This window comes from Manis pentadactyla, chromosome 16 (assembly GCF_030020395.1).
Source record: "Manis pentadactyla isolate mManPen7 chromosome 16, mManPen7.hap1, whole genome shotgun sequence".
Lineage (NCBI taxonomy): Eukaryota > Metazoa > Chordata > Mammalia > Pholidota > Manidae > Manis > Manis pentadactyla.
Genome location: NC_080034.1, coordinates 66,621,433 through 66,647,699, shown reverse-complemented (window position 1 = coordinate 66,647,699; position 26,267 = coordinate 66,621,433). Strand labels below are relative to the sequence as shown.

Genomic DNA, 26,267 nt, shown 5'->3' with positions numbered 1-26,267 from the left:
GTTTGGGTTTTTTTATTGTGTCCACTGTTGGATTCTCACAGAGGAGGACGCCGCCCCAAATCACTCACGGAAGGCATCTCTTGATGCAACAAGCAAGAGGAATTTATTCAGAGGCCAGCTAGCTGGGGTCCATGTGTTAGCCTGATGCAGCGGGTCTCAACAAGGACCCCGAACACACAAAGCCAGAAGCTTTTATAGCATTTTCAAAGGGGCAGTATTTTCTACAGTCACAATACAGTGTTTTTTTTTTTTTCATAGACACAAATTTTCGGCTGACGCCTCATCCTGGGGTTCTGGTTAGATAAAATCACTTTCGGAATGTTTAGGGTGGTTCTAGCAAGATAAGCTTAACTGATTGAGGTTGGCTAACTAAAGGTCACTACAATTAACACTGGCTGACTAACTTGTTTTTCAAAGTTCTAGTAATTTTTTCTCCTTCTAGGTTAGAAAATGGTGTTTGAGCCTTTAAGATGGCTGTGCTTATGCTAACTTTTGATTCTTCAGGTTCTACATTTCCCCACTTCTCTTTAAGGGCATTCCAATCATGGAATGTCTGTATCTTCCTGTTGGGTGAGTGAATGATATTGTTGCTGCAACATTAGTACATGAACGGCACTCACTCTTTTTCTAACAAAAGTTATCAGCCGATCTAATATGCAGGGTCCCAAAGTGAGGAGCAACACAAAGATGAGTAAGGGCCCAGCCAGAGTGGATATCAAGGTCGTAAACCACGGGGACCTAGTGAACCAAGATTCAAATAGCCCTTGGCCGGCTTCTCGTTCTCTCTTTCTCTGGTCTAGCCTTTCCCTAAGCTTTGACATTGAATCTCTTACTACTCCGGAATGGTCTGCATAAAAGCAGCATTCTTCCTTTAAAGCTGCACACAATCCTCCTTCTTTTAGAAACAGCAGATCCAGCCCTATTCTGTTCTGCAAGACTACTTCAGAGAGGGAAGTCAGAGATTCTTCAAGTTTAGTAATGGATTGCTCTATGGTTTTTAGGTCTTCATCAATAGTTGTCCTTAGTCCCTCATAATGTTAGTTCTCTTGGATAATAGCGGCTGTCCCTGTTCCTACTCCGGCTGCGACTCCTATCCCTAACAACACAGCTAAGGTCAGCGAGACCGGCTCCCTCCTATATCTATGCCTAGGTTCAAATTCAGCTGCGAATGAGAGGTCATCATGATACATCAACCTGGGCACCAGCTGAACCATGATACAGAAATCGCAGGAGGAGTTGAAGGCAGAAGTAGAGACACATGGGGTCACTCCAGTGTTACAAGCCCACCACCCTTCGGGAGGAGGGACTAGATACTCATTTTCACCTGAGGAGGTCACAGCTATGGTTTCATTACACAAAGCTTTATGGGTGGGGGGGACTGAACCTAAACATTTTCCTCTTCCAGTTACTTCAGTCAGAGTTAGCTTCTTGTGGCTTCCTCAGCTACTGATCTCGTGACGGGTTGTCCTGTTAAAACTGCCTAACAATCCCAATCCTTCATAATAAGGTGGCCCAGAAGAGAAACACAACCAACAGGATTCAGTAGTGTTAGGGTTGGTGGTATTTAAGACCTGAAAAGCCCCTTCAAGGAGGTTGAGAAGGCGTTGTCCGGTGCCAGGAAAGGAGGTGGCTCGGCCAAGAGTGGAGGCGGAGGGAGTGGTGGCAGAGTCCATAGGTGGGGCTAGGGCCTGTTTTGGGGCTGGGGCTGGGAGACGCGGTTGATCCCGGAAGACAGCGTTGGGTCCTACTGGGGCAGCTGGAAGGGTCTCAACTTTGAGCCTGATAGTAAATATGAGGCCTTTATCATATCCAGATTTATAGTATCTGAGCCCCCACTGTCGTCCAGTGACCCATCCATCATACTGGCGCCCCTTATCACTGAACGTGATATTTAAGGGGTTGCATAGCCCTGTCTGCTCACAGTTGGGGGATGTGTGGTTCAGGACTACTTTAAGGAGGTCCCAACTGGACACGGGGTTCCAATAAACATTACCCGTAGTTTCACAGCCCCAAGAGCTACAATAAAAGGATTCTAAGCCCCCACACTGTCGGGCTTGTTGGTGGGTTCGTCCGTCACGGGGGCAGACATAGAAGGTAGTGGTTTTTATTCTATTGCGTGCTCGGGGATAACTACACCCGCTGTCTCCATAGGAAACCTGGCTCTGGGCTGCAGAATAATCGCGGTCTGGTGGTCGAATTAGGTGGGCCTGTCTCCAAGGTATATTAGGTATGTCCCAGGTGTCTAATCCAGCAACTAGGGCGCAAACATCAGGGTGCAGGGACGGCCACCAGGTCTTAAGGGGGGCAGTCTTAGAAACAGACCACACTGCCTCTCCTGTCTGAGAGAAAACCTGCCATGTCAGCAACCTGGGTTCATGGGGGTTAGGGTTCTGGAAGGTGGGAAGTAACTGGGTCATTAGAATTAGAATTGTTAGTGACACGATCATTTTTACACAAGCGAAATTTAAGAGGGTTATCAGTTCGAATTACTCGCCAGTCCGGGTCTGGTTGAGGCGCTTTCTTCAGATGTGAAGCATGTATCCAGGAAGAGATGCCATCTACTTTCACAGCTGTAGGTGTGGTCAAAAGGACGATGAAGGGTCCTTTCCACCGAGGCTCAAGATTTTCCGTTCGATGTTGCCTTACGTAGACAGAGTCTCCCACTTGGAACGGGTGAGGTACTGAAATGTCCTCTGGCCGATAGGCTTCTCGGATAGAGGCCCACACTTCTTTCTGCACAACTTCCAGAGCCTGTAACCTTTCAAGCAGAAACTTATTAGTCACAGATTCAGGGGATACGTGGAGGTGAGCTGCATTTAGTGGAGCCGGGGCTCCAAACATTATTTCAAAGGGTGTTAGTCTAAAACGGCTGGGGGTGTTTCTAACTCGGAATAAGGCGAAGGGAAGGAGGACCAACCAATCATATAAACCAGTCTCTATGGATAATTTAGTCAGGGTCTCTTTTAGAGTTCTATTCATCCCTTCTACCTGTCCTGAGCTCTGGGGCCTGTATGCACAATGCAATTTCCAATCCATCCCCAAAATCTTGGCCAATCCCTGACTTACCTGGGCAACAAAGGCAGGGCCGTTGTCGGAGCCGATTACCTTTGGGATTCCAAACCTGGGAAATATTTCTTCAAGGATCTTTTTAGACACCGTCTGAGCTGTCTCAGTTTTGGTGGGGAACGCCTCTGTCCATCCTGAAAATGTGTCTAGGAAAACTAGAAGGTACTTATATCCATACTTAGCAGGCTTGATCTCAGTGAAGTCAACTTCCCAGTAAGCTCCTGGGCGATCCCCTCGAAGTCTTTTCCCCGATGTTACTGGATTTTTACTCACATTTACTAATTGGCAGGGAACACAATTTCTTACAACCTCATCAGCCAGTTTTCCTAATCCAATAACATGATAAGGGGAGTCTTGAACCAAGGTCTTTAGGTTTTTTGCTCCCAAATGTGTCAATTGATGCAATTGCCTTAAGTATTCTTCTGCCTCTCTCTGGGGCAGGACAACTCTCCCTTTTTCAGACTTGTATATCTCGTGGGGTGAGGAATTTTTAAACCCTAATTTGTTTATACAAGCGAGGTCTTCGGGTGTATACTGGAAGCTCTTAATACAAGTGGCCTCCGGGTACACTTGGAGGGGAAGATATTCATTCCCTGGGCTGCTTGTTTTGCAGCTTGGTCCGCCCTTCTGTTTCCTTGAGCTATTAGAGAGTCGCTTTTTTGATGCCCAGGGCAATGTATTATTGCCACTTCTCTAGGTCTATGGATGGCTTCTAACAAATTTAAAATTTCTTGTTTGTTTTTAACATCTCTTCCAGCAGAAGTCAATAACCCTCTCTGTCTATAAATAGCCCCGTGTATGTGAGCGGTGGCAAAAGCGCATCGGCTGTCGGTATAGACGTTAAGTCTCTTACCTTCTGCTATCTTTAGAGCCTGAGTCAGAGCGACGAGCTCTGCTCGCTGTGCAGAAGTGCCCGTTGGAAGTCCACTGGCCCACACGATTCGGTTATCATCCACTACTGCAGCTCCCGCCATTCTCTTACCATCCATAATGTAACTGCTCCCGTCTGTATACCAAGTCAGGAGTCCTGGTCCTTCTAAAGGCTGATCTTGTAAGTCCTGGCGGGTCCCCGCCTCCTCAGCCAGGATTTCCTGGCAGGTATGAAGTACTTCTTTTCCCAAATCGGGGAGCAGAGTAGCTGGGTTTAGGATGGCAGGTGGGGCAAATTCCACACGATCACGATTCAGGAGTAAGGTCTGGTAGTGAGTCATTCTGGCATTTGACATCCATCTTTCGGATGGTTGCCGGATTATGCTCTCCAACGCATGTGAAGCAACCACAGTGAGTTTTTGTCCCAGTGTTAGTTTGTCAGAATCTTTAACTAGGAGGGCCACAGCTGCTACTACTCTCAGGCAGGCAGGCCACCCACTACTCACGGGGTCTAATTTTTTTGACAGATAGGCGACAGGTCTCTTCCAAGGTCCCTATTGTTGGGTCAACACTCCTCGAGCTACTCCGCTCCGTTCGTCCACGAAAAGGACAAATGACTTAGTTACGTCTGGCAATGCTAGAGCGGGTGCTGAGAGGAGGGCTTTCTTGATATCATCAAAGGCCTGTTGTTGCTCAGATCCCCAAACAAACAGGGCTGTCCCCTTGGTAAGGGGGTACAGAGGGGCGGCCAAGGAAGCATATCCAGGTATCCACAATCTACAAAACCCTGCTGTCCCCAGAAACTCGCGAACCTGGCGTGCTGTAGTGGGGACCGGAATCTGCGTCACAGTCTGCTTCCGGGCTTCAGTAAGCCACCTTTTCCCTTTTCTCAGGGAATATCCCAAATAAATCACTTGTTGTTGGCAGATCTGTGCCTTCTTAGCAGATGCTCTATACCCTAATTTGGCAAGTTCAGTCAAAAGGGCTTCAGTGGCCTCTTGGCAGGTCTCCCGGGTGGGAGCGGCTATCAATAAGTCATCAACATATTGCAGCAAAGTTACCTGTGGGTTTGAAGCTTGGTAGAAAGCCAAGTCCTGATGTAAAGCCTCATCGAAGAGGGTGGGCGAGTTCTTGAATCCTTGTGGCAAACGAGTCCAGGTCAATTGCCCAGTAGTTCCTGTGGTGGAATCTTTCCACTCAAAGGCAAATAGCGGTTGGCTGTTCTGGTGCAAGCGCAGACAAAAGAAAGCATCCTTTAGATCTAAAACTGAATACCAGATGTTTTTTGGGGCCAGGGAGCTTAGTAGGTGATAGGGATTCGGCAGGGTGGGGTGAATGTCCTGTGTCCTTTTGTTAACTTCTCTTAAATCTTGTACTGGTCGGTAATCTCCCGTTCCTGCCTTTTTTACAGGCAGCAAGGGGGTGTTCCATGGGGATTGACATTTTACCAATATTCCCTGTTCCATAAGCTTCTGGATATGTGGCCTAATTCCATCCCTGGCTTCTTTACTCATTGGATATTTCCTCACAGTCACTGGCAAGGCTGAAGCTTTTAGTTCTATGATTACAGGGGGCTGGTTCTTGGCGAGCCCCATGCCCGCCGTCTCCGCCCAGGCTCCTGGGAATCGGTCGAGCCACTCCTGACTAATTCAGGAGGGCTCTGGTTCCATAAAAAGACAGTATTTGTCTTCCAATCTTATGGTCAGAATACTCAAGTCCAAAGGCTTATTTTCCTGATTAGTCACCAGAGGTTTCTCAGCTTGAAAAGATATTTGGGCTCCTACTTTGGTTAAGATGTCCCTTCCTAACAGGGGTGTAGGGCATTCCGGTATAATGAGGAACGAGTGACTTACTCGTCCTACTCCTAAGTCTACTGCTCTTCGGGTGGTCCATGCATATTGTTTCTGGCCTGTAGCTCCAATCACCCAAGACTTTTTGCCAGAGAGAGGGCCCTTGTCTTTAGTTAATACAGAATGTTGAGCACTGGTGTCTACTAGGAACTCAACGGGTTGCCCCTCCACTTTCAGAGTTACCCTGGGCTCGGGGAGGGGTTCCGAGCCCAGTCGTCCCTAATCTTCGTCTTCCAGCAGAGACAACACCTTTTTTGGAGGCTTCTGCAGTGGCTTTTTAGGGCATTCTTTCACCCAATGTCCTTTCTCTTTGCAGTATGCACACTGATCTTTATCCAAAGGAGGCCGGTTGCCCAGGTACCCTGCCTTACTAGTTCTACCACTAGAGGGTGGGCGTCCCTTACCTTCTACTACTGCGGCCAAGATTTTTGTTAAATTTCTCTCATGCTTCCTATCCCTCTTTTCCTCTTTACTTTTTCCTTTTCCTTCCTTAATTCCTTCTCTTCCTCAGTCTCTCTCTTATGATAAACTTTCTCAGCTTCTTTCACCAAATCTCTCAACGACAAATCCTGTAAGCCTTCTAGTCTCTGAAGCTTCTTTCTAATATCAGGCGCTGATTGCCCAATAAAGGCAAGAGCCACTGAAGCACTGTGTTCCTCAGAAGTGGGGTCAAAAGGAGTATACCGCCTGAAGGCTTCCATCAGGCGTTCTAAGAACACTGCGGGTGCCTCAGCGGCTCCCTGACTAACCTCTCTTACCTTGGCCAAATTGGTGGGGCGCCTTGCAGCCCCGCGAAGACCTGCCACCAGAGCCTGGCGATAGATGGTTAGTCGCTCCCTACCTTCTGGAGAATTAAAGTCCCAGTTGGGTCTGGTCAGTGGGAACCCCCTTTCTATATAATGAGGGAGTTGCGACGGTCGTCCGTCAGCTCCAGGCACGTTCTTTCGCGCTTCCAGGAGGATCCTTTCTCTTTCTTCCGTGGTGAAGAGTACCTGTAAGAGCTGCTGACAATCATCCCAAGTGGGCTGGTGAGAGAACATCAGGGACTCTATCAGTCCCATTAGTCTCTGCGGTTCCTCTGAAAAAGGAGGGTGGTTAGCTTTCCAATTATATAAATCGGCAGAGGAGAATGGCCAGTATTGCAGAGGTTGGAAAGGCGGGTCTCCTTCCTCCCCGAGAATGGGGGCCCCATAAGACCTGAGGGGAAAAATACCTGATGGGTCCAATGCGGCCCCTTGGCGCCGCCGAGTTCCCTGGGCCGGTCCCGGAGCTGGCCCCGATGCCTCGGTACCAGAGGCTAGAGGCATCGGAGGTGCCGGGGCCGGAGGCACTGGGGCCTCGGCCGCCGGGGCCTCGGGCTCCGAGGCAGAGGCAGGAGGGTAAGGAGGGGGATCATCAACCATGAGCAAGTCTTGAGTGTCAGGGTGTATTTTGGTGGTCTCTTTCCCTTTTCCCTGAGGTTGAGCCTGAGCCAATAAGACTCGAGAGTTCGCTTTCTTTCACACCCAGGGCTTTACCCAGGGCGGTGGATTTTCCACCAATTCTTGCCAGACCACAATGTAGGGCTGCTGATCCGGATGTCCCCGAGTTGAATTCTGGAAAACAACAGCTTTTACTGCAAGCAGAGTGGAGAGGTCAAAAGTCCCCTCCGGGGGCCATCCAACGTTAAAAGTGGGCCACTCGGAGGTACAGAAAGTCTGCCACAGCCATTTTTTAACTACTACCGACAAGTCATGTGCCCTTGCTCTCACTTCTGTCCAATGACCTAACGTCAGGCTAAGGGGGGGTCGTCACTGTCTGTCATATTGCCAGTATAACAATTATTAGACACGTAAAGGACACATAAAACAGAGACACACAGAGATTAGACACACAGCGGCCGCTTTTTGTCTTCCTCAGATTTCTGACCAAGAACCGGAAGGAATCAGTGGGCTGATACTCTCGGTGCCCAAAAACCAACCTTATCTCATCCAGTTCACTTTTGCGGAAAAACAGGTGGGAGGCCACCAAGCGTCCCTGGCCCTCCAAACTCCCCGGGGCGTCCCCCAGGGTTGCAGCCTGCGGTGCTCCAAGTATGTCTACCGACCGCAGTCGCAACCCCTTACAGGACCGGGACGGCTGCCAGAGGGTACCCTTTTCAGAACTCCGACCGGTCTCACTGAAAAACAGAACACAGAACACCGACAACTCAAAGCACCACTAATCTTACCTCTTCCTCCAAGAACGGCTTCGGGAGTGAAGCGGGGTGAGCGCACGATCCCGGACGAGCCCCCAAATGTTGGATTCTCACAGAGGAGGACGCCGCCCCAAATCACTCACAGAAGGCGTCTCTTGATGCAACAAGCAAGAGGAATTTATTCAGAGGCCAGCTAGCTGGGGTCCATGTGTTAGCCTGACGCAGCGGGTCTCAACAAGGACCCCGAACACACAAAGCCAGAAGCTTTTATAGCATTTTCAAAGGGGCAGTATTTTCTACAGTCACAATACAGTGTTTTTTTTTTTTTCATAGACACATAAATTTTCGGCGGACGCCTCATCCTGGGGTTCTGGTTAGATAAAATCACTTTCGGAATGTTTAGGGTGGTTCTAGCAAGATAAGCTTAACTGATTGAGGTTGGCTAACTAAAGGTCACTCCAATTAACACTGGCTGACTAACTTGTTTTTCAAAGTTCTAGTAATTTTTTCTCCTTCTAGGTTAGAAAATGGTGTTTGAGCCTTTAAGATGGCTGTGCTTATGCTAACTTTTGATTCTTCAGGTTCTACACCACCTCAAGACATGGATGTTTATCATAGGAAATGGTATTTGTTAGATTGCTTGTGGTAGAAAATTATGATGTTCAGGTCAAGCTGTAATCTGTTTGCCACAGAGGTTTGGTCTAATTCAACAAATCATGTAATGACTTGCCTGCTGATTCTCACCTTGCTAATCTCTAATGTATTAGCTTAAATACCAAAAGACTATATTGACCATTTGTAAGTCTGGGCAAAGGAAATCCCCGGGCAAAATACGCCTAAAAACCAAAATCAGTTAAATGGAGAAATAAAGTTTAAAACCCGTTTATTGCTCACAAACTGCAGTCCCTGGCCGTCTCTCTTCTCTGCTCAAGCAGCCACAACACCCCCCTTCCCTCTCACCTCTCAGGTACAGATAAGCCCTCTGTTGCCCAGGTAATCACCCATTGATATGGAGATGAACTTCTCCACCCCAGGAAAGATGCAAATGCACTAAAGCCATACTTCTTTCCACCTCAGACCCCTATTGATATGCAGATATACCAAAGCCAGGCAAGATGTTCTGGAAATGTTACAGCCTCAACACCCAAAGAGCAAATAACCCGATTAAAAAGTGGGCCGAGGATATGAAGAGACAATTCTCCAAAGAAGAAATTCAGATGGCCACCAGGCACATGGAAAGATGCTCCACATCACTAATCATCAGGAGCATGCAAATCCAAACCACAATGAGATACCACCTGACCCTCGTACACTGTGGGTGGGAATGTAAGTTGGTGCAGCCACTAAGGAAAACATTATGGAAGTCCCTCAAAAACTTAAAAAAAGAAAATCCAAAATACCAATTCAAAGAGATATGCACCCCCATGTTCACTGCAGCGTTATTTACAATAGCCAAGATATGGAAGCCACCTAATTATCCATCAGTAGATAATTGGATAAAGAAGATAAATTTACACAAAGGACGATTACTCACCAATAGAAACGAATGGAACCTTGCCATTTGTGACAACATGGGTGGACCTAAAGGGTAATATGGTAAGTGAAATAAATCAGACACAGACAAATACCATATTTCACTTGTATGTGGAAACTAAAAAAACAATACAAACGTAAAACAAAACAGACTCATAGATAAGGAACAAACTGTTGGTTACCAGTGCAGGGAGCAGTGGGTAGTGGGTGAAACAGGTGACAGGGATTAAGAGGTAACTTCCAGTTACAAAATATACATGTCATGAGGATGTAAGGTTCAGCAGAGGGAATATACTAATATTCTAATAATTGTATGGTGACAGACGGTAACTAGACATTTGGAGGTCACTTTGCAATATATAAAAACATTGAAACATTATGATATACACCCTAAACTATGGGCACACCTTGTTTTATTGCACTTTGCAGATACTGTGGTTTTCACACATTGACGTTTTGGGGCAATCCTGAGTTGAGCAAGTCTATTGGCATTTTTCCGGCAGCATTAGCTCACTTGATGTTTGTGTCACATTTTGGTAATTCTCATCGTATTTCACTTTTAAATTATTATTGTATTTGTTATGGTGACCTTGGATCACAAGTGACTGAAAGGTCAGATGATGGCTAGCATTTTTCAGCAACAATGTATTTTTAAGTTATGTACACCGGCTTTTAGACATAATGCTATTGCACACTTAAGAGACTATAGTGTGAAGGTAACTTTTATATGCACTGGGAAACCAAAAAATCCATTTCACTTTCTTGCTTGAGATGCTTTGTTGTGGTGTGGAACTGAACCGGCATTGTCTCTGAGATATGCGTGTCATTGGATACTGCATGCCAATTATCCTGAAAAACAGAAAATAAACCTTACGAGGAGCTTTTCTGGGTTGTGTGGCTTAGGATCTCTCAGCAAGTTGCAGTCCAGATGTTGTCTTGGGCTCCAGTTATCTGAACGAACGCTTGTCTTGGGCTGAAGGATCCACTTCTAAAATGCCACAGTCACATGGCTTCCAAGTTGGTGCAGTTCTTCGTTCTCCGTAGTTGGTTTCACTGAGAGCCAAGTGATCCAAGAGAACAAGGTAGAGGCAACAGCATATTTTATAACCTAGTCTGGGAATTTACCTGCCATCACTCTGCCATATTATGCCGGTCATCCTGGCTAACCGTGATACAGTGTGGAAAAGGATTACACCAGGGCATGAATACCAGAAGGTGAGAATCATTTGGGACCATTTTGATAACTGGCTTCTACCCATGAGTCCACATATGACATGTATGAGAAGTCATTGCAGTGACAAGGAGCTGCAGAAAACTTAAGTTTGCATTCCTAGAGAAATCTGGATGTTACATGTGATATATCCCTGTGATGGAGTACCTTGCAGCATCAAAGTCATTAACTAGATTTATATATTTTATTCAACTTGAAACAAAAACAGAACGAGGTTTATAGTATAATGCTACTGATAAGTCTAAAAACATTGCATGTACATATATCCTTCACACTATTTTTTTTTAATTTTAAGGTTATTGATATACTCATAAAGGTTTCCAATGAAAACACAATGTGGTTACTACATTCACTCATATCAAGTCCCCACCCATACCCCAATGCAGTCACTGTCCATTAGGGTAGTAAGATGCCACAGATTCACTATATGCCTTCTTGCTACACTATTTTCCCCGTGACACCCCACACCATGTGTACTAAACATAATACCCCCTCGATCCCCCTCCTCTCTCTCTCCCCACCACCCCGCCCCCACCCCTTCCCCCTCTGGTAACCACTACTTCCTTCTTGGAGTCTGCTGGTCTTTTGTTCCTTCAGTTTTGCTTCGTTGTTATACTCCACCAATGAGGGAAATCATTTGGTACTGACACTATTTATTTTTTTTTTTGAGAGGGCATCTCTCATTTATTGATCAAATGGTTGTTAACAATAAAATTCTGTATAGGGGACTCAATGCACAATCATTGATTAACCCCAAGCCTAATTCTCAAAAGTCTCCAATCTTCTGAAGCATAACGAACAAGTTCTTACATGGTGAACAAGTTCTTACATAGTGAATAAGTTCTTACATGGTGAACAGTGTGCAAGGGCAGTCATATCACACAAACTTTCAGTTTTCATCACGCATCATGAACTATAAACAATCAAGTCAGATATGATTATTCGATTGATTTTTATACTTCATTTATATGTGAATCCCACATTTCTCCCTTCTTCTTCTTTTAATAAAATGCTGAAGTGGTAGGTAGATGCAAGATAAAGGTGGAAAACACAGTTCAGTGCTGTAAGAGGGCAAATGTAGATGATCAGGTCTGTGCCTATAGACTAAATATTAATCCAAGCTAGACAAGGGCAACAAAACATCCACGAATGCAGATTTCTCTCAAAACGGGGGGTGAGGTTCTAAGCCTCACCTCTGTTGATCCCCAATTTCTCACCTGATGGCCCCCCGGCGACTGTGCCTGTCTTAGGTTGTTCCTCCCTTGAGGAATCTTACCCGTCTCTGGCTAACCAGTCATCTTCCGGGGCCATACAGGGAAATGTAAAGTTGGTAAGTGAGAGAGAAGCAATATTCCTTGAAAAGGTTAGCTTTTTACTTCTTTACAGATTTATGCCCTGTGACTTCTATGCCCAGCATTTCACACTACATATTTTTAAAGATACATGTGGCTAAACAAATATATAAAAGGTTGACTGGGAAGACATTAAAGTTATCTATATATGGGGGAAGGAAATTGAAGGGCTCAAGGAAATTAGGGGAATTACCTCAATTGTATATAGTTGAAGTTTTAAAAAAAATGTCTTTTTTTAAGACAGATGCACCCCTATGTTTATCGCAGCACTATTTACAATAGCCAAGAATTGGAAGCAACCTAAATGTCCATCAGAAGATGAATGGATAAAGATGATGTGGTACATATACACAAAGGAATATTATTCAGCCATAAGAAGAAAACAAATCCTACCATTTGCAGTAACATGGATGGAGCTAGAGGGTATTATGCTTAGAGAAATAAGCCAGGCAGAGGAAGACAAGAACCAAACGATTTCACTCATATGTGGAGTATAAGAGCAAAGAAAAACTGAAGGAACAAAACAGCAATAGAATCACAAAACCCACGAACAGACTAACAGAAACCAAAGGGAAAGGGACTGGGGAGGATGGGTGGTGAAACAGAAAGGGGGCCTTATAATAAGCATGTGCAGTGGGGGGGGGGCTAGGGGAGGGATGTACAACAGAGAAGACAAGTAGTGATTTTGCAGCATCTTACTATGCTGATGGACAGTGACTGTGAAGAGGTGTGTGGGGAAGACTTGGTGAAGGGGGGAGCCTAGTGAACATAATGTTCTTCACGTAACTGTAGATTAGTGATACCAAAAAAAAAAAGTCTTTTTTTAAAGGTAGAGTTATAAAATGGCTCAAGCAAGCCTAAGAGATCTTATTGAAGTGAAATTCCTAGTAGATAAGGCTCTACTAGTTTCCCTGTGTTGTATGACTGTCATATTTCTCTGGAAGGAAAATTTTGATTCTCTTAAAATACCTCCCTTAACTTCCAGTTGAAATTGAATTATTTTAACAACACAAACTTCTTTCATTTCTTAAATGGAAATACTTAAGATAAAAATAACGTTGAAAGAAGCCCACAAAGAAAACTTACAATAAGGAGTAAATGATTGATATCAGATTTCCTTGTTGAGGATGTGTTTAATGAGAGGCTAAATGAATAGGATTTTAAATATTTTGAAAAGGTATTGGGGGTGGAAGAAATGGAAAAAGTAGAACAGAGGGGGTGCATAAGGTACCAAAGGCAGATTAGATACCCTCATTTTAAAATTAGTGCTTTTAACAAATTTCATTTTGAGGTTGAAACCAGGAAAAGAGATCACTGTGCATTTATGATAACTTAATTCTTCTGAGTTCAAGATATCCCCATACCCACACATAACTTTCACTTGATTTGCACTATGGTTAACAACTAAATAAACATTACTTTATTCTCTACATATTATTTCAAATTGATGATACCCTGGGTTTAACAGTAGAGCACTCATTGGTTATCATTCATTGATTACCACTTGAATGGCAATCGAAATACAAACTTGCGGGTAGGCCCGGGATCTATAATCTACAGAGCAACCAGGACAGAAATGATGACGGTTACGGCGAAGGCCTCGTGCATCCGAATGAAAGTATGCTGTGGATACCTGTAGTTGGGTGGCAGCACAGGCTTAGGAGGACTTTGGTTATTTGAGGAGAACCGTGCCAGGGGCTTGAGGATACACTCACCCTAGGGCACCTCGAGTGCAAGTCAGTCACAGAACAAATGATACCCACACGTACAGTGACAATTAGTACTGGACCAACTGCCATTTTCATACCATGCCCACTACTTCCTGCCCAGCTGCTCCTGCTGAGTATGTACCACCAGTGATGAAAACACCAGCCCAAAGTAGCCAATATGCACACCACGCTTTCCTTTTTTCAGGGATATTGTATTTGTTTAAAAGAAAATGATCATTCTTGAAAGACTGCTCTGTGTGTGTGTTTAACCACTTTATTTCTTGTTGACGAGACCCCCAGATATCAGACATGTTATTATAAAGCTGCTTACGCACTTTTAATAAAAACGTGTCTTCCATCCCTGAGGCGGAAACGCAGACGACTCCGTGTGCTGCACTCCGGCAGTTCTACAAAAGGCCGTGCATCTTCATGACTGTCCATTTCAGTAAGGGTACAAGAGAAAGTAATGTTTGAAATCACTATCCATGCTTTAGTTATCTACCTTTAGGAAAAGTTGAGCTTTCATTCTCTTCCAAGTAAAGACAATGCAAATTAATTCATAAAAACACATGAAAGAATACACTTATAGTACAGAGTGGACTTTACATAGGAAAATTCCTATTTACACAAACGGTCATAAAGTCACTTTTAGTATGGTGGAAGGTTTCTAAACAAATACAATGGGATGTTATGAATATATAGGACAGGGGAACAAAAATTATACCTGGAAAGAGTCAGGTCAGAGTGGTCTTGCTTCCTTTTCTTTACAGAATTAAAGCTTTCCTGGTTTGGTAAGTTAGTGAAGGTGTTTTCTTCTATTTTTCTTTTTTTCATGTCTTTATTGAGACGAGTTTGCATTTTAGTAAGGCTTGTACGAGAGAAAATAATGTTTGAAATCAATATCCATGCTTTAGAGTTATCTACCTTTAGTAAAAGTTTAGCTTTCATTCTCTTTCAAAGACAATGCAAATTAATTCATAAAAAAAGATGAAAGGATACGTTTACTTATAGTACAGAGTTTACATTACATAGGAAAGTTCCTATTTACACAGTCAAAAAGTCACCTTTAATATGGTGGACGGTCTTTAAACAAATACAGTGGGGTGTTATGAACATATAGGACAGGGGAACAGAAAGAATACCTGCCAAGAGTCGGGTCAGAGTTGTCCTGTTTCAGTTTCTTTCCACGAGTACAGCGTTCTTGTTTTACTCCAGTACCGCAGGTGTTTTCCTCTATTTTCCTTTTTCTGTTTTTGCGGCCCCTTTTCAGTGAACTTGCCTTTAATTAAAAAAATAATATATGAGGTATAAGAAAATAACTTTCTATAGCCCTTCTATTATTTTAAATTATGAAAATCTGACAGAATAAACAAAAAGAATACTCTTTCTCACCCAAAAAGTTGATAGTTTTATTATTTTCAAGAGATCTATGAATTTGATCTCCGATAATACTAGGCTAAAATCTAATGATGCATGAAAACTCTAAAGAATTCTTAAAACTCGAAGATGTTGATCTCACGGCACCATGTTTGGTGCTACAGAACTTAGCAGTTTTCCTTTAGACTTTGAACGAATCAAAGATACTATTCTTTTGAATGAACTGAATGTCACTAATGGAAGGAATATAAAGACTATCCTTTAGAGCACAATATAATTAAGAACAAAGGTGAATATACATAGAAATATAGAGAATACTAATAAGAAAGTTGAGGAGGTTATTAAAAAGGTACCCGAAACATGAAATAAGGCTCATGAAGTGTCAAATAGGAACAAAAGTCTTTTATAAACGGTCATATCTTCCGGAAACTGTTATTTTTCTCAGAAAAGCATTTGCTGTTAAGAAGAGAGTTCCAGAAACTTGTGGTTCCCAGGTGTGAACAAAGCAGTGTTATTAAAGATGAGGAGAAGAAAAAAAAAAAGATGTTTTTGGGGAAAACAGTAAAGAAATAGCATAAAATAGATCATCTTTGGAATTTAAGTGTATGAATGCCAGCTATGCTCTGTCAGTAATTAGCTATGGAACTTTGTAAAAAAATATCTGTGAGGCTCTGTTTGCTTATCTGTAGAAGAAGATAAGTCACTCAGTTGGTAAGGTCATTCTAGCTCTGAAAGTATATGGAAAAAAACAAACGAATCCCAATGTGGCCCTTATGCAGTCTAACAATTTGTAGGCAGCACATCGATGTAACAATGAGTACCCAGCCTCCTCCCAACATCCCCCAATTTAGAAATTGGGAAATAAGCATCTATTTTGAGAATTAAAGTTACAATGAATATAACAGATCAAAGAAGAGAAATATGCAAGGTCACTGGTAATATATGGTTTGTGTTTTGATTCTTTAGAACAGTGTTTATCCTCTTCTAGAAAATTATTTACTCCTTACTCAGACTGTTAAGAAATCTTGAAATAAAAATCTTAGAATGTGGAGTTAGATATTCAGTCTAGCCCTAATTAAATGTTGCCTATATTCTTGAACTGAACTTGGCGGAAAACATTACTTTAGAGTATTTCGTAACAATTTCCTTGAGGATTTCATGATTCTTTTACCAACATTTTTTAAAAACTGCTTTTAAGCAATTACAATTATTTGGTACTCTATTGGGATGTTAAATGCATAATTAAGGAGTTATTTTAATGGATTAAAATAAGGCAAACTATAAATCTAACACCTTTCCCATATCATATCAAAGAATCACTACCTCTTGCACTGATGGAAATAATTAAAATGTTTTACTAAGTCTCTTCTCCATTTAGTTTATTAATCTTTACTCAATAAAATCCGATTGAGTTTTCATATTATACTGAGCTTTTAGAACCCCCAAATCATAAAAAAAAGAGAAGAGAATGCTGAATATATAATGAGGAAAATGTCCATTTAATTAAGATTAAGTAAGACTGAATAGTTGTCTTACATAAAAAGAACATTTCATGAACAATGGGCTAACGCTTCTAGTTCCTATTTGAACTAAGATGTTACTTGAGATCATTTTCTAACAATACTCACAGTAAGAAAATGTGAAATTTAAACCACAGAATCCAAAGACTTTTGTTACAAAATGGTAATAAAGTCTCTTTTTGTTTCTTTAATTATTGATACTTGTCAGACTACTTCATTAGATTGTGCACATACACTTTTAAAAACAAGCTTTTATTCAGTTACCTGATTACTTTATTAGACAGAGATATTTCCCTTGCACCCTTTCTACCTTGTTAGAATGCACAGAGGACCTTCAGTATGTCTTAAGCAGGACCTATCAGATTGTACATACCATCGCATATTTGTTTTTGTACATTTATGTATCAGAAGTTGTAAAGCGGTGGCTCACAGACCGTAAACAGCCCACAGCATGTGTTGTTACTATGTTTGGCTCATAATGCTTGTAAAAGTTCTGAATTTGTTGCCAACATTTAACATTTGTGAGGACATGCATAAAGATCCATAATCTTGAAATATTGGCAGATCCTAGAACACTGGACCTACATGTCTACATGACAACAATTGGCAGGAGTGATGACTGACACTTAAATGGGGGCATGACTTCCCTGTCTGCCATAGTCTCAACTCTTCTGTGTTATTTGTGTGGCTTTCATAGGCACTGGACTTTGAAACTTCTCGTGTGTGTGTGTCTCTGTGAGTGTGTATAAATACGTATACATACACACATAAGGCTTTTTCATTCTATGTATATATCTTGGCATTAATATGCACATACACACAGGATAAAAATACTTAACCACAATAATGTGTATAGAAATAGCCATTGGAGTACAAGGTATACAGCATAAAAATTTGTAAATAACCATGAATTAACTAGGAAGATATTTCTAAAATTTAACTTTAAAAATCCTTATAAATCAAAATAGAATGTTTATTTTTCATTGCTACAAGAAATATAACATCTAATTCACTACATTTAAAAAACTAAGAAGAGGGAAGAGGCTCAGAAAGCTGTATTTACATAGAAGGGCTGGAATGAGGTTATAGATCTTTACATCTCCTGGTCTATACCCTGAATGAGAGAGAGCCAGAATATTATTTAACCAAATTTATCGGAACAGAAATCTCCTATAGCCTACCAGATGATACCCCAGGACTTAAAACCCTAATTTGTTAGTAATTCATAAAGTATTAGAGAAACTTTCTATAGCTTCACTGTGACTAAACTAAAAGATAATTCATGTACAACCAATAAAGGTTATTATTAAACTATAGTTGACTATAGATGACAAAGATGATCACGTAATAAGAAAGCAACTTAGTAAATATGATGCCACGTGAGACCCTCTGCTATTCTGTAAAACAGTCTAAAATACCATACACATTAATATAAATGGGTCACAGAACTTTAAATTCATAAAAATATTTACACTCGTGAACTTATTTGATCTTTACAAACCCCGCCAGGGAGATGCTATCCCACTTTACAGATGATAACCCTGAAGCTAAGAAAGCACTCCAATGCTTATCGATCAAGAAGGTAAGAAAACCAGCACAGGAAACTGAAAAGGAGCAAAGGCAGAAAGAAAACCAAGTATGGTACTAGAAGCCAAGTGAACACAGGGTTGCAAGGAGGGTGTGCTCTGGAACTGATGGGTGGATCAGGTGAGGCCTAAGCGCTGATCCCCAGACTGACGAATGGCCACGATAGGAGCACTTTCAGAGAAGCTGTGAAGGTGAGAATCTGACTAGAAAGAGTCCCAGAGCGACTTGGAGAAGAGAAGTCCGAGAGAATCAGAACAAAGCTGTCCAGCAGGAGTTATTCTGTAAAGGAAAGGAGAGAAATGCGGGAAGTGGATGCAGGAGAAGTGAAGCTAAGGAGAAGAACCCAGGGGAGGACGAGATGCTGATGCAGGTGAAGAGAACAAGGGGGCGGGATCTGAGGCACAAGACGGGAACTGGCTTAGGGAGGGGCACTGAGCATGGCACCGAGAGAGGGGTTTTTGTATGAACGCAGTCTGATAATAAGCATATACATTTTAAGTCTCTTGCCAGTCACATTTAAATTAGAAGTGTGAAGGCTCATACCTATTGGTTAAAGCAATATGATAATATAGCAAAAAATGAGTTGGCCAAGTTATAAAGTAAGGAGTAAGAGGTGTAAGGGGCAGCATGAACTGAGGGCCAGACTCTTTACTAGATGTCCCCTCCGTCAGGCACTCTTCTCCCTGTTTACTCGCCTGACCTCATCACTACTGGCAACTACCTTTCCATAAACTCAGTCCCAAACACCCACCTGCCCATTGCCTCTTTTCCTTTCCAGACCATTCCCTTTAGCACTTGAAACTACTGTGCTAAGGGAAGGCAGATACAAAAGGCAAACTATTTTATGATTCCGTTTATATATAATGACCAGCAGAGGGAAATCCGTGGAGATAGAAGGTAGAGTAGTGGTTGCCAAAGGCTGAGGGAGAAGGGGAGAGTGACAACTAATGGGTACAAGGAAACTTTTTTACGGTCATGAAAATGTTCTGGAGTTAAATAGTGGTGATCATATGTAACTGAATATATTAAAAACCACTGAATTGCACACCTAAAAAGTGAATTTTATGTGAATTCTATCTCAAAAAAATCCTCACAAAACTCTGTAACTCTATTTTGATCTGGCCATTAAAAGGTTCAGTTTCTGATCCCTCTTATGTGTGACAAGGGCCGTCATATGTACTGCCATAGACCTAAGATTACAGCTATACCACATGGATACTGCCAGTGTCCTGTATATCTGTATATCCTGGTATAGCTGTAATCTCAGGTCTATGGCAGTACGTATGACAGCCCTTGTCACAGCCATCACAAAGGAGGAGCAGTTCTTCATTATCGCCCTTTCAACAGACCTGGCAGTACTATAAAACATGAAAAATCATTTAAAATCAATACTATTGTGAAGAACAGTTATTGGGATATTAAACACACCACAATTCCTAATTCATATTAGTAATCAACATTCTGCTTGCTAACAAATATACAGTAGCCATACACATCTATGTATCTCTCGTTACACAGATAGGGACCACATGACGGGGTGAGCAGTTTAGTTGGGGTAAATGCACATTTCAGGTACACTGCAAAGAACAAAGCTAGAGGCTGAATGCCTGTACACACTTTCAAAGCATGCACACATTAACATAGGAAATAATTAACATGACATTAGAGCCCATAAAGCAATGAATGGCTTTAAATACAGGGTGTGTAATTTTTTAATACATTTCATTTTTTCCTTATCTTAGCATCCTCATGATCTCCTGAGAAAGAAATGAGTTAGAGTAATTTTCAAGATCAAAATTAGGAAACTTGTATTAGTATCAGAACTATGTGTAATGAAATGATATTCCTATATTTTGACTAAAATTGTCAACCCATTTGTGATTGATTAAAAAATCAAACATGTCCAACCCAGGAAACTTGGGAAAATCAACAAAAATCAAACAGATGACACAAATGCAGAAAATGGACCCTACAAAATGATTTCTAAGGGAAAAAAACATATATAAAAATTAAACAAAATAATTTAAGAAGTCATAGATTTTCCAGAAATAAAAATAAATTTTCTCTCTTGACAAATTTCTAATACCATTAAAAACTTTAAAATCTGTAAAGGCAATGCTTTTTCCCATGCATACATATCCTGTATAACAAGTTTCACAAAGGGAAAGGAGGGAAGTTGGACAGTCAAAACTTTCAAGATGCCTTTAAAAAAATGGTAAATACTAACATTATATATTTTCACACTTCGTTTATACTCCGTCACAGTAGAGAATATCCTGCAACCAGTATTTTCAAATAATGAAAAGACTTAAACTATAAGTTATTTATACGAATTGAAAGTTACGTATTCATAGATTCTTATAAGCAAAATAGCTTAACTATTCAAACTTAACTTCAATACACTAAGTCTTAATCCACAAAGTCTAAATAGTCTTATATAACACAGTATGTACACTAATGATAGCTTAAGAATCTTACCAAAATGGCAAATAGAAAACTATTCACTTTAGTAAATACCTACCAACTATATGAGATACATGTGTCATACTGAAATTGGCATGTGTACTAAGAGCAAAAGCTGCAGTTTAATGTTCCAACAGTTTTATTTTATGACACTTCCTAATACCATACCACTAAATATGGTATTATTTCTCCAAAACTGAGTTACATCATTACACGTTCTATTGTAAAAATATTCACTGCAAAACATTTGGAAGCTTATATTTCAACCCCTCTAACAACAGATTTAATTCATGAATATTAAGTTAATAGTTTTCTAAATATACTAAAAATACCATGAAGTCTGTTTTACTTCGCACATTTTTCATTTAAAAATAAAATTATTTTCTGACACTTATTAGGAAAGGGTGACAGATAGCAAGCTCATATCACTTTTGAAAAATCACAGTAAACAGCTCACAATATGTTAGAGCAAATGTATTAATATTGGTTTTAATTCCTTTGCTGCTACAGTAAAAAATAGTAGATGTTGCCTACTGTTTATTATTAGCAACAATATGAAGAACACCCTGGACAGAAAATTATCTAGAGGCAAATTATGCCAGCTCCTTCTTGGTAAGGCTGGTGTCTGGCAAATGGGTACTTCTAAAGGCATTGAGCACTTAAACATTCTGCTAGGACTTACGAGGATTATTACGGGCACTTCTACATCTAACTAAAGGTTACAATGCACTCATTCATCCTGACCATGAAACTCTGCGTTCTTTTTAAGGTAGTTTCACAGCAAATACTGGATTATTGAACATTAAAAAGAGAATTATGAGAGATGGTGTTAATGAGAAATGCGTATTAATAATCTGGAAAAGGTTATGAATTTCCAAAAACAGAAAAAATTCTGTAAATTGTAGGAACAAAGTCTACTACAAATAGGCAGCTTTTGGTACCAGTTTTGTTTTTTGTGTAAAGGTTATAACAAAACTGACCACATTGTGATGATTCTCTTGGTGGATGAGTAAAACAACCATTTAAATTTAATTGTGTTGTAGGAATTCAATATTTTTGGATTATTATAGCCTAGACTCCACCAAACACATTTGTCTAAAGTGACTTTAAAACTGATTTTAATAGTTTTTACAAGAAAAAATTTTACCTGGTAAAAAATGCTACCAGATAAACTGGACACTGTCTTAAAACTCATGGTGAATTCTAGTCTACATGGGGAAAGACCAAAATTTGAGGACATTGTGAAAACTGCAGATTCACTATTCTGTGGACATTTTAGGAAGAACTGAAAAAATACAGAAGAAACCGAATTTATTTATATAGAATGAATAAGGCCTTCCGTAATATAAGCACAGAGATGAGAATGAAGGAAAGAGTGCTAAATTATTTAAGGCTCACTTCTTTTCTTTGGGGAATGACTATTGTTGAGTAATCTTACTTCCAGTCATTCATGCAGACAAATGTCAAATGTTTGAATGTTAAAGCTAATCTATAATTTAAAAGCAAATGGTAAAGCAATTCACAAAAGTCTACGTATAATAAATATTTCTCTATGTGATAAGAGACAAAAGGGACACAGACATGATTTAACACATATTTGGTGTCTGGTACAAAACAGGGGTCACTACATGATAGTGACTAACTGGGCTCAAACACAGAAGATGAAAAAAATTTTTGAAATATTAGAGAAAAGACTTAGAAGATCTACTTTTCATGTGAACTGCATCTGATGTCAAATACATGATATTGGTTAAAGTAAGAGCTCTCTGCTTATTTTCTTTATTATCTAAGAATTTCTTAGCATTAAAAAAATTAAAATTGATAAAAACATAAGGAACATTTTAGGGATGCAATGAATGTATACGACAGGTAATGCTAGCAACTGCCATGTTTACAGAAGCAAAAGAATATTTGGATTAACAACTTCAGAATATTTACATTAAAAACTATTATGATTAGATTAACAACATAATTAACTATTATGCTGACTGAACACAGAAGACAACTTCAGTAAATTATAAACAATATCTAAAGGAGGGAGAATCGCGATTAAAGATAAACACATTTGATAGAGTACTTCAAAAAGCTCACAACAAGGAGGAAAGTATCAAACCGTACAGCATTTAGGAACTAAGAAAACTCAGGTACAGCATACATTATTCTGACAGTAAGAAATGTAGAATTAAGAAAAATCTGGAGGTTGGGAAAAAAAACAGGCCAGTGTAAATTAGTTGTAGTATTTCTTAAATAAAAACACTTACAGCTTTCATAATGGATTTTTCCCATGCTATGGATTTCTGTAACTGCTGAATGCACAGAGCCACCTGGGCAGCACTGCGAGCTTCTGATAATGCCCATCGCCACACCCTGAGACCGGGAACAATATCCTCTTCAATTCTGCATTGAAATACAGAAAAATTAAGTAGGTCATGTCCACACTTACGGTTACCGAATCTGAAACAATCATCACACTGAAAGCCAAGTGATGATGAAACATGTAACAGCCGATAAGTATAAGGTTTAAGCAACTAAATTTGATGTAGTGCACAGACTGTGGCTACGTGCCTCAAAGCTTAGTCACAATCAGGTAAATGTAAGATCACTTCGCAGGATTATCAACACACATAACAAGAGAAAAAACATTTTTTACAAAGCACCATGCAAATAGCATGATCCATGTGGATCACAGACATACAAGAAGATACATAGATAACAGGCAATAGAAAATAGGCTCCAATTAGCAAAGAAGCACAATAATTTTTCAAGTTAATTTCAATAACCTACCCGTCATCATCACCACTAGTGGATGGTGCAGGAGCAGGGCCAGTAACTGTGCCCACATTATCCAGTTTGATCTGAATGGTGGTACTTAAGGGGCTCTTCAGATACCTCCTTTCAATGTTTCGCTCCAACTCAGACAGCCTGCTTACAGCTATATCTAGGGGGTTGTCGCTCTTCCGCTCTAGTGCATGCGCACTGCTTTCTTCTTCGTCAGTAAATTCTCCATCGTGCTCCTTGCACAAGTTAGAAAATGACTTATGTTCAAAATAGACCAAGTCCTCCCTTTCTGATGCCGGTTCTGGACACATCCAACCCTATATATCAAGAGAGTAATGTTAGCATGGTTTCCTCTTAAAATGCCTGACGGGTGAGTTACCTTTACTTAAAATACAGCAGCCGACGCCAACAGAGCTCAAGGATCATTACTACAAGTTTTTACCTTGTGTTTCCTAATGCTAGGTAAAAATAAGGAAGAAAATTATTAGAAAGTTGTAAGAGAAGTTTGAAGAAGAAAATTTAACAACTTTTGGTGTTATGAGAGGTAGAGTGGAGATCAGCCAAGTATTCCGAGGGACTTCACACCAACTGCTGGTTCTTTCACGGGCCCACTTTAAATGGGAATCTCTCGACAGCAGGGACTTTGTGCCTCCTGTCCATCTTCATTCCTTCCGCCACTCCTCCTGCGCAGGCCCTTGCACTGCCCATCCTGGCCTCAGGAGCTCTGCAGAAGCTGCTACATTTGCCCGCAGAGCTTTTCCCCTCTCCTCTGCCCCTAGTTACTGACTCCACTCATCCGGTGGCCCTCACGTGAGAATTTATTTCTTCAGGGAACCCTTCCCTGACCTCTTTTAGGAGGGAAGCCTCCCTCTTACAGACTCTCACAGAACCATGTGATATTCCATACCTGTGGCAGTCACAATCTGATACTGCTGTGATTATTTAATTAATATCTTTCTACTTCTAAATTCCCTGAGGGCACGGACCATGTCTACTTTTACTCATTTCACCTCCAGCAGTGGGAAGGCAAATATTAGACACTCAAAATATACGTTGATTGAATAAATGAATGTCTTATAATTCAGCTTGCTTACAATGATCCTTTAGCTCAAAACCCTTCAGAGTTCCTAATGTTCAGTAAAGTCCAGTTTTACCATGACATTCAAGTACCTCAATCTCCCTCTTTCGCTCATCTTCCCATTCAGGCATCCTACACTGCAATCAAATTCCATGACTTGTCACACACCCCAAACATGTCCTGAGCTTCCTGATCCTGGTGCTCTGCCCAGTAATTAACTCTTCCTAGTAGCACTCCTTGTTCTCTGTCAAAAGCTTCTCCATCTTCTCAAGTTCCATCTGGACTTCTACAGGCAATCTTCCTTGATCTTTCCCCTATGTTCACCACAATCAGTGTATTCCTGTCCTAAATTCATGAATGACTTTCTACATCTTCACAATCCGTTACTAGATTCTGCAGGGCTGTATACACGTATTGTTGCCCTATTGTACGGAATGCTTTCTGAGGGCAGAAACCACATTTTATTCAATTTTGTGGTGTCCACTCTGATGTACAATAGGTACTTTGTAAAAGCATATTAAGTAAAAAGTAGAATGAACATGATCCTTTTTATTAAATCTCTTTAGAGAGAATTATTTTTCTTATATATCAGAATTCTTCCTCTTTACCTCAAGAGAATATTCATTATTAGAAAGTATGGATGAATTTATAATAGGTACATACAAAACATTACTGCATCATATATGCCATAACAAATGAACCTCAGTCCCGTATTTTGAAAGGGATCTGAAATTGCTAAATCAAGGGAATCCTATAAATGTAACACATCTTGACTTTTGCAAGCAAAAGACAAGAAAATGAGGACTGGATTAGATTTTGAGAAGGTGGATGGTTGAAAATTGTCTGCAAAGCCCTGTGACAGACACAGCTTGCCACCTCAGTAAAGGTCCTCACTGCCACTGTCAAAGGGCTCTCTCTTATTTGGCTTGTCATGTTAATATACTTGTGAACAGCTCGGTTCAACTATTAAATATGCAGGTGACTTAAACTAGGAAGGAAGTTTAATATTCTGTATGACAGGACTGTGATAAAAATAGTTTCATATGCTGAAAAATATACCCAAATGAAATTAATAAAAATAGAGCAATGATAAATGTAAATTTCAGCTTTGAAGTTTAAGCAACCAATCAAAGAAATATTGGATGTGATACAACACACTTAAAAGCACAATGAAAGACGCAGAAGGATTTTTTTTCTAATAATGCATACTCAGTTTAGCAACGGTATGGTTTGGATGTTAAAAAGCTAGTACAAATTGGCATGAAGAGAAGTATAGTGTCAGTTTAAGGGAAGTAAAAGTCCCATGAACACATTAGGCATCTCTGTGTATAGTGAGTGGTACATTTTAAGAATATAGACACTGCAGTTTAATCAGAAGAGAATCGTGCGCCTGGAAACCATTTCACTGGACCGATGGCTGAAGTAATTAATCAGCTTACAAAAGAGAAAACTGAAAGAGAGACACAGGAACTGTGTTTACAGGAGCTAGTAGAGTAATTCGGCTTTCTACAGAATCAGGACTAGATTCTTGCAGATTTTCCTACAATATAAAACAGAATTTCCGTATTATCAGCAATATTGAAAATAGAAATGAATGCATCTAAGTAGTACCAAGGCCACCTGCTTAATGTGTCTTCACAATGGCTAGTTCCCAGGGCTGACCACATAAATATTTTC

The 26,267-nt window shown here is 40.7% G+C and overlaps 2 protein-coding genes across 2 annotated transcripts in view; both read right to left on the bottom strand.

Moving 5' to 3' along the window:
* Positions 1-290: 290 nt before the first annotated feature.
* On the bottom strand, positions 291-14,228 carry LOC130681270 (uncharacterized). Its single transcript, XM_057493907.1, is given in 3 exon segments — positions 291-3,537; positions 3,618-5,889; positions 14,119-14,228. Coding segments are annotated over 3 exon segments (3,537 nt in total). The 3' UTR covers positions 291-2,382.
* LOC130681269 (bromodomain adjacent to zinc finger domain protein 2B-like) overlaps positions 12,965-26,267 on the bottom strand; it is a 112,280-nt gene continuing 98,977 nt past the window's right edge. Inside the window, exons 21-25 of the mRNA XM_057493906.1 lie at positions 26,071-26,130; positions 23,519-23,829; positions 22,996-23,131; positions 14,930-15,066; positions 12,965-14,655 (exon numbers count right to left, since the gene is read on the bottom strand). Coding sequence (XP_057349889.1) covers positions 14,436-14,655; positions 14,930-15,066; positions 22,996-23,131; positions 23,519-23,829; positions 26,071-26,130 — 864 coding nt within the window. The 3' untranslated portion in view covers positions 12,965-14,435. The remainder of the gene's footprint in view (positions 14,656-14,929; positions 15,067-22,995; positions 23,132-23,518; positions 23,830-26,070; positions 26,131-26,267) is intronic.